Source organism: Mesoplodon bidens (assembly GCF_964165515.1).
Source record: "Mesoplodon bidens genome assembly, chromosome: 17".
NCBI lineage: Eukaryota > Metazoa > Chordata > Mammalia > Artiodactyla > Ziphiidae > Mesoplodon > Mesoplodon bidens.
In genome coordinates, this window is record NC_138174.1 from 74,386,562 (window position 1) to 74,404,196 (window position 17,635).

Below are 17,635 nucleotides of genomic sequence, written 5' to 3' on the forward strand. Positions count from 1 at the left end.
AATAATTGTCACCAGGTTGACCACTTATTCTTCCGTCTTAAGAAGGACTCGCTCCCTTATTCCAATCCAGAGCCATCCTTGGAATAGACAGACATGCGCTCTTACGGTACAAACATAGAGAACATTTTAGTAGATAACGTAAGGATCACAGCCTAAGTTTTGTGACGCATTTTAAAACATTTCTTGGCTACAAGTGAACCTGCTGATTGGACATATGAAGATGTTTTTTTTTAACTTTAATAGCAAAAATGGAGGGTTCGACTATAATTTACATATAGCAGTTGTTTATGAGATAGAAATCCATTCTGGGGGAAGCTAGCATCACATATCCGTACCAGGAGTTCACACAGTGTCTCAGAGGACTGGGTCCTGTACCGCCAGACCTAAGAGGACGTCCCTGTTACCTAGGTGCTACGCCCTGCTTCACACTCTGAGCCTAAACAAGAGCCCCTGGAGAAGGTTCCCTGACCCACTGCCAGAGAACCAGGGCTGCCCAGCCCCACTGCCACCCAGCTGGGAGCCCACCGAGTTCCTTCATCTGCTTGCTTGTTCCTTTGTTTGTTTGTTGTCAATGACAGTCCTGCAGGTGACGCTCCAAGCTACCTGTCTACACATTACGGGACCTCCAGCTAGTGGAGAGAGTCTGGCCAGAGTAAGCATTCAATAAACAACTGAATTAAAGAGTGAAAAAAAAAAAAGCTTAAAGAGAAATAAAAGCAGGTGAATGTCTGTGTCTTGAGATAGCTTTAAAACCAAACCTGTTTTACTGATTTTCAGAAGATTATTTTTAAAAAGGCAAAATAGAGTTGACCAAGTTGAATAGATACTCTTTCAGTTCCAGCCCATTCAATAATCTCTGGCTGTCAAGAGCTAAGATGGTGACGATCACCCGATCTCGTCTTGGCCGCTATTCCCACCTTGGCCTGGCCAAAGCCTTTTCACTTGTTGTTTCAATGCAAGGGGTCTGGAGCTACTCCCTGGGTCGTGGAAATAGAACCTCTTCCACCTGGTTGTCAAAGCCCTGCTCATTTTGCCCTCATTCTATCTGTCCACATCTTCCTTCTCTAAGCCTTGGAACGGTCTCCTGTCTGGGCACAGCAGACCTGCTCACTTGTAAAGGAGCAGCCACTGCACTGCACGGAAGATGCTCTGAGCAAGATTACTGATGGTGGGGAGCGAAGAGGGCTGAGCAGGGAGAGGGCATCCCAGGCATAGGGTATGTGTATGCCAAGCACCAAAACGTGTCAGTGTGAGCATCTGGGTAGATGCTGAGGGCCTGGGCGCTATTTGAGTGCAAGTCTCAAGGGCGCGGGGAGACAGCATCCAGGAGGGAGAGCTAGGATCCTGCCCAGCCCAGCCTTGGGGATGAGTTCGGGGGGGCTGGCCCCCTGCTTCCTGCTGCCGGTACGGTGGGTAAAGTGTCCCTCCTTCCGTAAAATGTAATGAAGCATATTACGTTGATCATCCTTTTTGAATAACGTATTGGCCTAAAACTTCAGAACAGTCTGACTAAGAGATACCTAGCGTCCACTCTGCACCCACAGGCAAGGGGCAGAAGCAACACGGCAAATCCCTGACGGTGAACAGCTTCCCCACAGGGCTGGAGGGCTGCTTTCAGCTCTTCAGCCTGACGTGGACACAGTGGCTTCTGTGTTCTTCACCTCAGAGAACTCGATACTGCGCATGCATTAAACATCTATAGGTGATTTGGTTACTGTATAGAATATGCAGAAGTCGGGTTTTGAAGGTCAGTCTCCCTAAGTGGATAATAAACTTTGTAACAATAGCGAAAATCTATGTGCTACCTTTTTTTTTAAGCTATAAGGTTGCCTCCGCTCGACTTAATTGAAAAGCTCAGAAAACTTCTGAAACATGAATACATTGCCATGCTTCTTTTAGGAAACAACCTTCTCAAGATAGGCAGTTCTGTAATGACAAGTAAGTAGACATAGGATACCAAAATTTCTTGATAGAATTTCATAATAATGTTTGAAAATAACGAGTTATGAAATTCGTTATTGCCACTGAATGCATCCCATTATGTTTAACAGTGTTATGTCAAACTTTGGTGAATATTCTGTAGGCTATACGTTTGATTAAGGGTGATTATTAATTTACTGTTTCAAACATAATTAATGTTTGTTTTCATAAGTTTTAATATTCCCTTCCACTATTTGATTCAACTTGCTCAGTACACTTTATCAGAAAAGAAGAATTTTTTTTTTACAATTTGTTTCAGGTTTTGAAACTAACATGAACCTTACTAGCCGAGATGATCTTGGTACATCAGAAATTGCATCAGAAACCCAAGATAGAAATGCAAATAACCATGGGATTCAATTATCTAATTCACTCTCCAGCGCGATCACTGCTGAAAATGGAAATTCCGTCTCAAACGGTAAGCACCTCTTTACACCCAGAAGTAAATAGATATACGTTCTAAGTTGTATCAACTTTCTAGGGAGAATGGAATTAAAACAAAAATGAAGTAGGCTTAAAAACTGGAAAAGGGTATAAAGTATGAAATATCACTCTAAGGTGTGTTGTCAACTTATTATTTTCAAGTTAAAGAATTCAGATTGCATTCGGTATTAGTTGACTTTTCAGAGATTTTTATGGAGTATTTGGTCTGTGGAAACCAGTATAAAATGAGACGTATACTGAGCAGAAGGAGGCGATGGATGCTCTAACAGTATTTTTAATGAAAAATATATCTTTTTCATTTCTTTTAAAAATTTATTTATTTATTATTTATTTAAAAAAATTATTGCAATATAGTTGATTTATAATGTTGGTTAGATTCAGGTGTACAGCAAAGTGATTCAGATATATATATGTGTGTGTATATATGTGTATGTATATATATATATATGTGTGTGTGTGTGTGTGTTCTTTTCCCTAATAGATTATTACAAGCAATTGAGTATAGTTTCCCATGCTATACAATAGGTCCCTGTTGGTTATCTATTTTATATATAGCAGTGCATATATTTTAATCCCAAACTCCTATTTTATCCCTCCCCCCTCCCCTTTTTCTTTTCATACCTCAAAACTGTGAAGGAAAATATTACTGAAGGAATGATAAACACCACACTGGCTTTAGGTGTTCGATGTGAGTGTATCATTGAAGGTAACCTGTAGAAATTGGCTTGACTGTGTGTATCCAAACCCTGTTTAATAGTGGCTTAAACAAATAGCTTATTCCTCCCACACTAGAAGAAGCCCAGGGCTTCTAGTGTTGTCTGAAGGGAAAATTCAGACCAATCTTTTCTTGAAGAGACTGAGAAGGTGGGCACGGGATGCAATGAAGGCCAAGCAAAGAAGCCTATATTCTAAGCTTTTCTCTGAAGGACATTGGGGCATTCACTGAGTCCACAGGAGGTAGCTGAGAAGCTTGGCTGTGCCTTTTAGGATTGTGGGGGCAGGCTGAGTCCAGCACCTGCCAAGGCCCTGGGGTGAAGCCTTGAAGGGTCCATCCTGAGAGTCAGGAGAAAAACCAGGAACCCCAGCTCAGCTATGAATCTTCTCAATCCCTGGGACAGGAGTGAGGTCCTCCAGGATTGACAGGGCCCACAGGTACCTGGGAGAAAAAAAGTATAATCTATCCCAAAGGACAATTACAGTATTCTAGACTTCAGAATGTTCTTACAAACCATTTTTCAAATACAAAGTTCAACACATAATCAAAAAGAACCAGGTACATGAGGACACAAAAGCAGATGAAAATTACAAGCAGAAATAGCAATCCATTGCAGTGTATTATCCATGGGGGCTCAAAAGATTGGAGTTCAAAACCATATACTTTAAAATAAGTATGTTTACTAGGCCTAAGGAGATAAAAGAATGAGAATCTCAGCAGAAATCAGAAACCATGAAAACGTGTCAAATGGAAATTCTGAAACTGAAAAATGCAGTCATAAAACTAAGTACAATAGAGGATGAGGTTAAAGTCAATTAGACACAGCCATTAAAAAAAAATCCTAGGGAAGTGGAAGATAAATCAGAAAATATCAAGAATGAAACACAAAGAAGCAGAAGAGAAACCATGAAAACGTGTCAAATGGAAATTCTGAAACTGAAAAATGCAGTCATAAAACTAAGTACAATAGAGGATGAGGTTAAAGTCAATTAGACACAGCCATTAAAAAAAATCCTAGGGAAGTGGAAGATAAATCAGAAAATATCAAGAATGAAACACAAAGAAGCAGAAGAGAAGAGTGGAAATTCCAGAAAATGATTTAGAACCTATATTCCAGTAAAATAGTTTAGAGACCTGAAGGATATGCTGAGAACTGTTTTTGGAATTCTGGAGAAAGGAGAGAGAGTCTGTGGGCAAGAGAAAATATCTGGTGAGAAATGGGAGAGAATTCTCCAACACTGATGAAAGCACTAAGAAACAGGTTTAAGTTGGCAATTTCTTATAAACATACACTTTCCATATGACCCAGCAGCCCCCTTCCTGGGTGTTTACCAAAGAGAAATGAAAACAACATCCATATAAACACCTGTATACAAATGTGTATCCTACCTTTATTCATAATCACCTAAAACTGGAAATAAATGAATTGTCCTTCAGTTGGTGACTGGACTGTATTCGTTATTAATTGCTGTGTAAAAATTACCCTCCAGAACTTAGAGGCTGTTGTTTTGTAGTTTCTGTGGGTCAGGAATCTGGGTGTGGCTGAGCTGAGTGCCTTTGGTTCAGGGTCCCTTGCGAGGAAGTGATCAGCTATCAGTCAAACCTGTAGTCATCTTGAGGCTGGTTGGAAAGATGGTTTGATTTCAACATAACTCACAGGAGCATCTCCACAAGGGAGGCCTCACAACAGGGTGGCTGGCTTCCCCTGAGCAAGCTGTCCATGGGAAAGCAAGGAAGAGCACCCAGGATAGAAGCCACGCCCACTGCACGGCTGCTCTTGGAGGGGACAGCCAGCACTCCAACCACATCCAGCTTGTTGGATTCAGGCCACATGTCCAGTCGAATCGTGGGAAGAGGTTACATGAGGTGTGAGTGCCTCTGGGTGGGCCCATCAGAAGCATTTCACAGGCTGACCAGTGCATGGATCAACTCTGCAATAAAAAAGGATGAACCATTATTACACACAACAAAATGGATGCATCACAAATGCATTGCACTGAGTGAAAAAAGAATCAAAAGACTCTAAGTATGATTGCATTTATATGACATTTGGGACAAAGCAAACTACAGGGACAGTAAGAGATGAGTGGTTACTAGAGGCTGGGTGCAGTGGCCAGGCTGGGCTGTGTAACAAAATGTCACAGGCCAGGTGGCCTGTAAAGATCAGTGATGTGTTGGCCACAGTTCTGGAGGCTGGAGTCCAAGGTCAGGGTGCTGGCACCGATGACATCCCTCTTGCAGGTTGCAGATTGCCAGCTTCCTGCTTGCCCTCATGTGGTGGAAGGAAGGAGCTAGCTCTCCGGGGTCCCTGTTATAAGGGCACTAATCCCATTCATGGAGCCTCCACCCACATGACCTAATCAACTCCCAAGGGCTCCACCTCCTAACACCACCACACTGGGGGGTAGGGCTTCAACATATGAGTTTTAGGGGTACACAAACATTCAGACCACAGCAGACCACAGAGGGTCATGTGGTGGTATTGACAAACAGGAATGAGTGTGTTCCTATAAATTTATAGGCAGGTGCATAGAATAAAGGTGCACCTTTCTTTCTGTAAATGCCACTTTTGTTTAAAAACTAAAGCCTGAGTAGAATAAACACAAAGAAAAATACTCCTAGGCATATCATAGTGAGACACTGGTAACCAAGCATGAATCTTAAAGGCAGCCAGAGGTTAAAAAGGAAAAAAAAAAGACAAATTACCTTTAAAGAAGCAGTGGAAGTCCAAAGACAATGAAATAACGTATTTAACCTGCTCAAATAAAGTAGCTGCCAATCTAGAATTTTACAAACAGTAAAATACTTCTGTAAGAATGAAAGGGAGTTAAGGATATCTTATAAAAACAAAACAAAACAAAAACTGAAAGAATTAAACATGGACAGACCCAGAATGCTCAGGTAAAAGAAGGAAAAATGAGCAATAAAAAACTAAGTAAAGTTAGAGGGAGTAAAAATAATATTTAATATTATACACTGATAAATCACATTAACAGGTTATAATTTCAAAGGTAACCACTGAAAGCACAGTAGAGAGGTGTATAATTTCCAAACTAATAGAGTAAAATAGAATAATAAAAAGTCAATCAACCTAAAAGATAGCAAAAGGGGTAAAATAGGAATATCTGCAAGGTACGACAAATTGAAAAGTCTCAGATGGTAGACAAAAAAGCATACATGAAAATAATTAAACTCAATTGAATTCCATTAAACTTTAAAAGACTCTTATTTAGTGTAAGTTCACATTAAAAATCAATTAATACAGTATTTTAAAGCTTAAATTTTCTGAAAACATGTAATATATGAGGATGCTGAAAATTTAAATGTGAAGGGATAGAAGAGGAAAAGATATAGCATGCACATATTAAAAACAACAACAGTTCTGTTTGGAAGTTAAAAATTACATTGCTGAGTAATCAATAGATTCAAGAAAGATAAGAACCTAAGTTACTGAAATATAAAATAAGCAACAAAGTCAAATGTTAATTCTTTGAAAAAAATCTTTGAAGCATTAATAAAATTGAGAATTCTCTTTCAAGGGTGATAGAGAAATAAAGTGGACGCAAATAGCCAATTCTGGGATGAAAAAGGGGACCCACCACAGATCTTCCAGAAATTAAAAAATTGATAATGATTATATTATAAACAGCTTTATGCCAAAATAAATTTGTGAATTTAGATGAATACTTTTCTCAAAAAAAATTACAACTAACCTAAAATAGAGAAAAGAAATCGGAGAGCTAAATAGTAATGTAAATGTTAAATTATTGAGTTTGTAAATGAATACTTTCCTACAAGGAAAACTCTAGGCCCAAATGACTTTTCTGGTAAGTTATCTCAAAATTCTAAGGATGAAATAATTCCACTGTTATACAAACTCTTCCAGAGAATAAGAATGAAGAAGGAGAAGAAAAAAAATTAAAACAGAAACCTCTCCCAGCTTGCATAAATAGCCACTTAATTTATGACAGAATTGGCATTGGAGGAAGAATAATCAATTGCTGTCCATGTGAGGAACAAAAATGAAACTTGACCCCTACCTTATGCTATACACACACAATCCCTGGTAGATTTTAGATCTCAACGTCAAATGTAAAATAAACTTTATAGAATAATAAGTTTTTTAACCTCAGAGATGGGAAAAGAAAGGACTTCTTAAACAAATTAAACAGGATACAAAAAAGTGCTAACCATAAAGGAAAAAAAAAAATATATATATATATATATATACACACACACATATATATATATATGTATATATATGTAATGGGATAAAATATTTTCAACACATTTAACCAACAAAGGGCCATATTCAGAGTTTACTTAAAAACAAACAAAAACTACTGAACAGAAAAACAGAAAGGACAAATGAAAAGGCATGTCAACATTTTTAATGAAGTCCAACTTTATTCATAATTAGAGAAATGCACATTAAAACCACCATGTGATCCTACTACAGACCCTATAGAATTTCATAACTGACTGACCAGGATGAGGAGCTTTGTGAAGGGATCACCAGGAATGTTAGGGCAGGGATTTCATTCGGAGGAGAAAGAGCCAATACTGATTTGAGAGAGAACGTTGGGAGCTTCTGGGTAATGGACAATGTTCTATTTCTTGACTTGTGTGGTAGTTACGGTTCCTCATTTAAAAAAAAAATGGGAGAGAAAGAGGGAGGGAGGGTATTTCAGAATGGCTGCTAGGTAGCCAGGATGGTGGTACTCCATGGCCGACAAGAGATTCTGGCTTCACCATCCTGTCTCTGGCTTCCCTCCAGGTCCAAGTAAGGTCGGAGGATGTAGTGTTTCATCTGAGCACATTGCTCACCCAAGGATGTTCATTGCTGACCCAAGGATGTTCATTGCTGACCTGCCCAGCAGGAGAGGGTGAATGGGTCTTGGGGAAAATCTAGCCAGACAATTCTCATCACAAGTCACGCTTTACTTGGAAGGAGTCATGGGGTGGGTAGTTGATTAGGGCAGGGCTTGTTCAAGCTTAGCATCAAGGACCCCAGGGTAATGCGGGAGTGTTCTGTTGACACACAGGAAAAGGATTGTTTTCATCACACACAGAGAGAGAAAAAGTCCCAAAGTGTTTCTGAATGCTACCCCTCCCCCCATATTAAGCAGGGATTCCATGTAACGATTGGTTGGAAGTATTTGGCTCATAAGACAGAGGCTTTTTCGTACGATGGGAGGAAATGACACTGGGAAGATACAGAAGGATTTTTATACCTGCAGTAAAGATTTCTAGGGAAAGGAACTGCAGTTACCAAGAACAGACAGACATACCGGTTCCCAGGTTCCCAGAGCATGGGTCTTTCCTAAGTTTTCTCCTCTCTTCTTCAACAACATATTACTATTCATCTGGCATTTTAATTTTATGCAGGCTATAAAAGCTGTACATGTTTTATGTGACAATTTGGAAAATACAGGAAAAAATAAACAATGAGTAAAACCTACCATTCCTTGCATTACCCAGTCCTTGCATTACCCAAAACATGTCTAATATTCCACTGTGTAGAATTCTGTTTTTTTTCATACAAGTATATGTGTGTGTTTATATAAGATGTTTGGTTTTGTTTTTATAAAGCTTGAGTTATACTGTACATGTGGTTTTAACAATCTGCTTTTTTTCCCTTAGAAATCTCATGTGGTATATCTCTAGGTCAACAAATGCAGATCTGCATTGTTTACAGTTGGCTGTTAACTGTACATGATGCCTAACATCTCATCAGATAGGACTAAGGTGATTTAAAATAACCCAGCCCTATTTGTTGGATATTAGAATTATCTTCTGATTTTCTATCCTTAAAATAAAACTGAGTGTTTATGATGGATTACTCCAACTTGATTAAAATAGACATTTTGTGAAACTTTCCATGTTAATGTGTCATGTTCAAATTTATGTGTGTGTGTGTGTTTAGATGGAAATATGGAGATATAATCTTTCTTTTAAAACCATTGCTTTCTGAAATCTCTGATGATAACCCTTTACAAAAAGGATAACAAAACATTGTATACCCTTATACCGAAATTAAATATTCCTAAAATAATAAAAATGGAATTTGAGTGATAGCAATAGTCAAAAAGTATGTGATATGAGAATATTTCACAAAGGTTGCATATATCTAGTAAGAAGGTAATTCATTTTTTATTTTCAATTTTGGAGTATTTAAGGATAGCCACTAAACAAAAGGGAATTTAAAATATATTGGATGATAAAAACTGAATGCACAAACATTTAAAAAGATAACCATATATCCTTTCATTTTTATTAAATTTTCACTCCCTGCCATTCTCCCTAGCTCACCTTGGGTGATGCTTATTCTACCACAGGGAAAGAGAAAATAGTCACTCCCCTTTACCAAAATATTTAATTTGTCTGTGTTTTGAGTCAAAAGCCAAAAACTATGGCTTGGTAAATGGTCCTAGAAAACTTAATACAAAAAACTCTGATTCTTACTCTAAAAATCAAAATAAACCCCAAAACCAACGGAACAAACCAAAAAACCCTCTAGACCAAATGGAAATTTTTGTGGAATATGTTGCCTGAAATTAATCATATAAAATTAAATATTTAGGAATATCAGGCTTCAAAACTTCAGTATGTAACTGATAGTGTGTGTTCAAACCCTGAAACAGAGATTTACACATTATCCCTTAAATGCTTATAGAGACCAGATTTTAAAGTAAAGCTAGTTCTGCGTTGTTGTTCATTGAAGATCACTCAAAAATCTCGAGCTATGTGAACAAAAGGAAAATTATTTCAATTGGGATTTCAGTCTTTCAAAGTAACATGACATGTTTATTTTGATTTACCTGTGTGGACCCCATGAGCTTCTGGGTTCCTGAAACCTTCCCATGACTATTAAAATATCCGGCACAATGCTCTGGATACTCAGGCAGGCACTCAGTAACAGCATTTACTGATTGGAATAATGTTGCATATTTCATAAGAACCAGTAAGTCCTATGCTGGGGCCAGAGTCAGAAAACCTCTCCTGGTCGGTATGATAAAAACTGTTCAGATGTTATATATGTACAGCACATGATATATACATGGTCATTATAACTCAAATCGGTTAGTCGTACTGGTTCACAATTCACAGCGTATAGTCAATATGCTTACTAAATAAAGGCACGAGATGGGAATAAATGTTTAAAATAACTTGAAGTTTTCATTGAATCAGAAATAGTGTTATTTTCAAGGAAACGATTTCTCTGGAGTGCCAGTATCTGCATGCTACCTCTGCTTCCCAGAAATAATTATCTGTTTGTTCATTTGCTGAAATATAGTTATGTGTGGGTAATTATAGCTATCACTTACTTTAATTGCCATCCTTTTACTGATGCGAACACAGACTTAGATCTTTTTTTGTATATTTAATTATTCCCTGGACTTGTGGTTATTTATCATTAGATTAGAGAACACTTTTTAGTGCTAGAACATTGTAGTTATATCAAACAAAATATTGTGAACCTAAAGATGTTTAGTAGGGAAATAAAGATGTGACAAATTCTATCTAGGCCATTTTATGTTCAGTATGATTTTCTTTCTTGCTGCTTGATGACTACACATTTTATCGCTGGGCATCAGAAAAAAAATGACAATTAAAGAATACAGTCAGTATATTTGATTTTACATTTACCATTCTCTGAAGATTGTCCTTTATTTGTGCTGTGTTTATCCTCGGTGCATTGTAAGGATAATCTATGGCAATAAAGTACTGGGTGAGGCCATTTACAAGACCAGAATCTCTGCATTCTTTACATAGACTCCAAGGCCACATTGAACCTAGTGCTATGGTAGCACCAAACCACATCGACTCCCGGAACTTTGGAGAATGGCTTTTTTCACTCATGCTCAAGAAAGATCCAGACCCCTAGCGAAGGAGCCTTTGGTTAGAATCCATGAAATGTATTCAAATATAGGTTTTACAACCTCGTCTTGTTTATAGGAACTGTATAGACTCTTTGGAATTCATACTGCTTTCTGATTCAGAGCCAAACTGCCAGAGGAAGCAAGCCTTCACTTGACAATCTAGAATATGGTGCAATTATCTATTTTGAGCAGCAGAAGATAGGTTTGTTAAGAAAGCAAGCTCCTCAGGCATTCAGAAAGCCCTGTTGCACTCCTCCTTTTCATTAAAGATAGTTTGAAGTCATACTGAATAATTTCTAATTTGGACTTCATTTAATTCAGTTTCCTCCACTGTAGTTGAGAAGTCGGGTTGAAAATGGCGGATGGAACTGCTGACTCTGCCATTTCCTAGCAGTGTTGCATGGCTCCTCTCTGCCTGGGCTCAGACCCAGGGCTGATGCACACTAACTCCATGACCCTGAGACCATGACTTAACCTCTCCAATTCTCAGTTTTCTCAGCTTAAAAATGGGGACAATCAAAGGACCTGCCCTGTGGGATTGTTATGAGGATTTAGTATCAATACGATTTTACTAGCTAGCTAAAATTAGTGCTCAATAAATATTACCTATACACAGATATCATAAAAGGCTTAGATATTTTTGAGCTAGAAGATCCCTGAGGATTCATCCAATAAAAACAAGAACTATGTACACGACATAGATGAGGTATAAGGCAGTGAATTAATTCCTCCAAGACCACACAGGTTATAATACTAGAATCAATGCCTTATGACTTGTTTACACATAGACCCAAGTACCCACATGTGTATAGTCAAACACGCAGGTCATTTTGATGGTCTACACTGCTGTTCAGACATTATGATTCGGAGCCTCTGGCATGAATGGAAGTCGGGGTATGTGGATAGAGTTCAAGGGAAGGGAAGCATGCTGCTTCTGCCGCAGAAAGCGTACATGGAAGGAGGGGCGTAGAACTGTGTTTGCTGGGAATTATTGCCCCAGAGTCTGGTCTGGGAGAGGGCTGTGCCCTGAGAAAACTAGAGCAGGTTTATAAGTATGCCTGAGAAATGGTTCTGTGACGGAGACCCCACTTCCAATGGAAGTCAACAAATAAGGGGCTTCAGATGAACCTTGAATGTGCCCCCAGCACCAATCAGGGGTCTTCAACCCTGTGGGAAAGCACAGTGGGATTCTCTACCCCAAGGCTTTGGGGTTCTTCTGATGCCTTTGTGTAACAATGTCCCTTAGCTACATGAGGGACACATGTTCAAGAATTTACAGGTGAAATAATATAATTTCTGTAATTTTTTAAAAAGATAATGAGAAGTAGATGAAACAAGATTGAAATACTGAAAATCCTGAAGCTTGGTGATGGGTCCATGGAGTCTCACTCCATATTCTCTTTGCTTTTATATGTACATGAAATTTCTGTAATAAAGAGTCTTGAGATGTTTGTTGTCTTGATAGATAAGATGGGTTAATTATTGTAGTTTTATGTGCACTTCTTTGAATACTTACTGAAAATAAACTTGTTTATTATTTAGTGGTCACTTATAGTCTCTCATTTTCTGTACAGAGTCTTTGCCCATATTTTAAAATATGAGAGTAGGCTCTTTAATTTGACTTGTAGGATGTTTTAAGAATAATAGAGCCTTTTATTTGGTGTATTTAAATGTTCTATGTTGTTCTTTTTTAATTTGCATTTTACTTTTTTTTATATTTTTAAAGTATATTTATTTTTAAGTTTCAAATAGAAGTATTGATACATTTTCTTTTCCTTCATGGTGTGTGTCTTTGGTGTCATTTTTAGATCATTTGCCTTTAAAACATACTGCTTCTAATATGGCAACAAAATAAAAGATTTTGTTGGCCAAAAAAAGAAACCCTGCCTTTTCTAATCTCCTTTACACCTTCAGTGCTTCCGGCTATTCCTTTGCACCTCCGGATTCACTCTTCCATGCGTATTCGCCATAACCGGGCTTTCTCACCTCCCTGCTATGACCTTCAGGGTCAGTGCTACCCCAGAGTCTTCTTCCCCTAGAGCCCCCTCACTTCCTGCATCACCAGGAGGAAACGACATTCCCAGAATTTCTCCAGTACCCCTTTCTTCTCTGTCACTCTCTCTCTGTCACCACCCAGCCTTCCATCCCCACCCCCAACACTGACTCTATCTGTCCTGACCCTTCTTTAGTCGACAGGTAAGAGATGCCTTTACACCCACCACTTAGGTACCCTGGTGCCACAGCCCTTCTCAGAAATCTACAGTGCTACCCATTGCCTTCAAATATCGCCAGATTCTGTGAAGTGTTAGGTGACGCCTTTAATTTCTGGAGTACACCCTCCAGGCCCCCTACTTTGGCCATCTTACAGGCCACCCCCAGGACGTGGAGACATCTTGTGTTCCATGTTACGATGCTTCAGTTCTTCCATTCCCTTGGCCAGGCTGACCTTCCTCAACCTTGCTCACCTTTCAAAATCCTCCCCATCCTGGAAGGTCCACAGCCTTTGGCATCTCCACCGTCACTCTTCCTCTAATCCCTCACCCAGAGTGAATCCCCGCTTTCTCCAGATCCATCTCAATGCCACCTGTGCCCTGCGGAACCCTTAAGTCATTCTGTTGCGTATTCTGCTTAAGAAGCATTACCATGAAGATTTGAGATCCTCGGAGGCAGACCTTTTCTTGAGTCTTGGCGCATTTCCCAGTGCCTTATTCAGAGGGTGACCTAGATATTTCCTAACTTTATTTAGTTGACACTGTGTAAAGCAGTTCATGCTAATGATTTGGCTCTGAGTTTGGATCCTCACTAAGCTGAGTTTCTGTTCTGATTCAGCGAACAATCTTCTAATTGATCATTTAGTTTTTAAAAATGGATCACAGCACTCTTCTCCTTCCCCAGGTTCCTAGTCTCTGTAAGACGTCCAGTGAACCGGATTCTATAGCAGCAGATATTTGTCTTGCTTGTCAGTGGGCGCTTCATCCCCCTCTCACATGAATCCCAAACTCTTAGCTTTGCCCTGCTACCTGGACATACATTTTATTGTGACTATCTGCTTATCTAGTTGCCTGGAATGCCAACCTGTGTGTGATCTTGGATTTCCAGCCACCCTTCCTCTGTATTGATTCTGATCACTCTAACACTCACTGCTTGATTGGAGCCTTCCCCACACCTGCTACCCGGGTCTCCATACAGTATTCCCCTGGGCAACTTTAGACATTGCTATTGCTTTTGACCAAGACCCAGTCCCCCCATGACCACCCATCCGTATGTCTATCACTTCCCAGATACTGGCCCTCTCCTGCCCAGTCTCAATGAACTAACCCTTCCATGCCAAGGTATTTGTATATATATCAAGAAGATCAACTGGGAAGACTTCTTATGTGTTAACAGGATGTTGTGGACTTCTCTGCAGAACTAACTCTCTAACTGGAAAAATATGAGTGATTTTCTAATGGTGTTTAAGTCAGGAATCATGTACATGTTTAATCAGTTATACCATACTGGTTAATTATGATTTCAGATGAGAGGAGAAATCACTTCAGAATCTAAAGTTGTCTAGGCTGAACTTTCATTGGATAGTTACTTTTTAATCCATTCATTTTTATCAGTAAGTCACCTGATTGATCCCTCTCTCACAGTGCTTCTCAGCCAGGGATGATTTTGCCTCCCAGGGGATATTTGGCAATGTCTAGGGACAGTTTTGGTTGCCACAGCTAAGGAGGTGATGCTGATGAACACTGTGCAATGCACAGGACAGACCCCCAACGGAGAATGATACAGCCCAAAACGTCAGCCAGGCTGACGATGAAAAACCCTGCTTGGGTCACGAGGGATAATTACTATAACCTTTTGGAGCCTCGAAGGCACTTCTGTATCGTGGGAGATATAAGTTGCCTCAGACCCGCCACTGAGCCTATAGGGTTGGTTATGTATTGGTCTGTTGTGATCGGGCAGCTACCCTGACCTTTTCCGTGTGTAATTTCGTCCAATCTCCTCCTTTCCTTGGGGTGTAGAATGAACGATAGTCAATAAAATTCATCTGACACGTAGACTTGATGGTGTCTTATCTGTCTTCCATCCCTTCTCAGCCACCCTGCTACCCCACAAATGGGAAGCAAACTGCAGTCGCAGGGACCCATTTACCCTCCATTGTCCATAGGCTTCTCTTTCCCCCATCGGTGTTTCATCAGACTATTTTCAGCCTCGAGAAAAGTTTTCCTTCTCCCCTCCAGCACTTCTTTGCCCATGTCTGTGCTATTATGACATATTTCTTCATTATCCTTTCATCTTTTTTTGCCAGTACATTTCCTCTTTGATTAGATGGAACTCCAGCAATACCTGGCATTACCATGCTGCCTTGGGAAATTTATTTTTCAATGAGTGTTTACTGACCTTCATTTCAATCCATGAAATGTCACCATTTTAATTTGTTCAGTAAGTACACGACTTACTTTATTTGGGGAAAGAACACACAACTTAACGGCTATTTTGTGTTGACCTCCATAGGTTTACCTGAAGATGATGGATTCTCCAGGTTGTCTGGGAGTGGGACCTCCTCCTTTCAGAGACATAGAGAGAGTCACACCACTCAGGTAATGACCCCTCAATGCTTACCTTTGCTATGGTAACTGAAGTTAAATTCCTACAAGAGATTCATGAAGGTGTGACCAAGAGTGTTTGTTCTTATTGGACTAGGGAACACAGTTATTTTCAACTCTGCTGTAACTTTCTTCACCTCAATATTTTCTTTCCCTTTGTATCAGCTGACTGCTCTCTATTTTCTGCTGGTTTCACAAAAAGAAGAACATCCAAAACAAATAAAAATTAATAGATGGTTTCATATGAACTGTTATGACATAATTTATGTAGTGGCATTTTAAAATCACTGTCAGGTGAAGGGTATATTGCATCTGCTAAATGGTATTAGTATTTCCTGCATTTGGCCTCAGCTGAAATAGGAAGGCTGTAAGTGAGGACAACATGGAAATAAAATGCTTGAAGCCCCTGTGGTTTCATGGCCATTATCTCTCAGTTTCCACCTCAAATTCCATGTAATCCAAATTCATTTATAAACTATCATATGATCAGAACACTGCAAAATCAAAATGAGATTGCAGTTCACAAAACTGCTTTGATGTGCTTCAGTAATTTCACGTATATGCATAATGTGTTTGGCCTCAAAAATTTTGCCAATATAAAGAGGATTATCACTTTAAAATAAACTCTAGTGTTTGTAGAAAGAATAAAGGATTTATATCAATAATTTAGTGTCCTTTTTATGTTGAATTTTAAAATACTGTTTTCAATAAGTATCTTCAAAAAATATGACTTTGCTTTGAAGGTGGTACACAACCAACAATGTATCAAAGATTTTATTATCAGTATATTAAAGATTATTGCTTTAGCAGCAAGATTATTTTTTATGAAGTTACAGCACAACTTTTGCTTTGTCAAATATCTACATTAAAATCGTTTGAAAACTCAGTCAAGTATTCAGATGTTTTCATGAAACCAACTATCCAGCCAAAGATCTGTTTTCATCTGAACATTTGACATTATATAGGCACGGTTATATTATCAGCTGGGATTTTTAAAATAACACCAATGAGCTAGTGGGAAAAATCAATAATTTAATCTTAAAAATAAATCTTACAGTAGACAATATGCTGAAATCACTTACGCTGATATATAGGCATTGAAATAGAAAAAAAATGCTGATTGCTTGCAATAATAGATTGTCCTAATCTCCCCTCTGTTCCTTAGAGATGCATTTACTTTACCTTGTAAGCATTACAGCTGCTTTATCTATGATAATTCACGCGGGAACCTGCTTGTAAAGAACATTGGCTTGATTTTTATTATAGGGTTGGCTCCTATACGTTAGAGCACAGGGATAGATACATCCTTCCCAGGGCTCCCACTACAATGTGGTTCCTAGAGAAAAGGGTTAATTTTGAAAGAAGGTGCATAAAATAGACATCTCTGGAACTTTCCCTCTGAATTTTCATGGATTTGGCTAAGATGCAAAGAGAGATGGGAAATATCACCAGGAATAATTTTCCATTCCCAGTTTTCAATGAGGGCTTGTTTTCAAATGCAAACAATCTCCAGTTATCTCACAGAGCATTTTTTCAAGGAAATGGAAAACCAGGCTCATTTTCTTCCATGCCTGCTGTGGGCATTCTCCTGGCAGGACACATGTGTCAGTGTTGGGGACCTATAACAGTTATGTGGAACTATGCCTTGAATGGCCACACATCTCTCAGCATAAATGCTTCTTGTATGACATTTATATAGGAAATATGGACACATACAGGCATATTGCATTCTAGATTTTCTAGTAATGCTATTAAATAAGAATTCTATAAAATCAGCCCTGAACTGATTGGGCATGTAGCAATAAAATTAAATGTTGACTAAAAATTGAATTCCTATTTGAGGATGTCTATATTTTAATTAGCATCATCAGTGATTTTAATGAAATCCCTTTAAGGAAGATAAAATGTCTGGGTTTTACTGTAGATAAAGAAAACAAGAAATAGATTTAGTAATTTGCCAGAGGTCATAGGGAAAATGCAGTGTCCACAGTTTGAATGGATGTCAAGATCCTATGTCT

General features: G+C 38.8%; 1 protein-coding gene across 1 annotated transcript in view; it reads left to right on the forward strand.

The window, feature by feature from the left end:
* Positions 1 to 17,635, forward strand: part of MYO16 (myosin XVI) — a gene marked incomplete at both ends in the record, with an annotated part of 422,412 nt that overhangs the window by 387,360 nt on the left and 17,417 nt on the right. The window contains 2 exons of the mRNA XM_081214708.1: positions 2,240 to 2,398; positions 15,526 to 15,611. Of these exons, the coding sequence (XP_081070834.1) occupies positions 2,240 to 2,398; positions 15,526 to 15,611 (245 nt within the window). The remainder of the gene's footprint in view (positions 1 to 2,239; positions 2,399 to 15,525; positions 15,612 to 17,635) is intronic.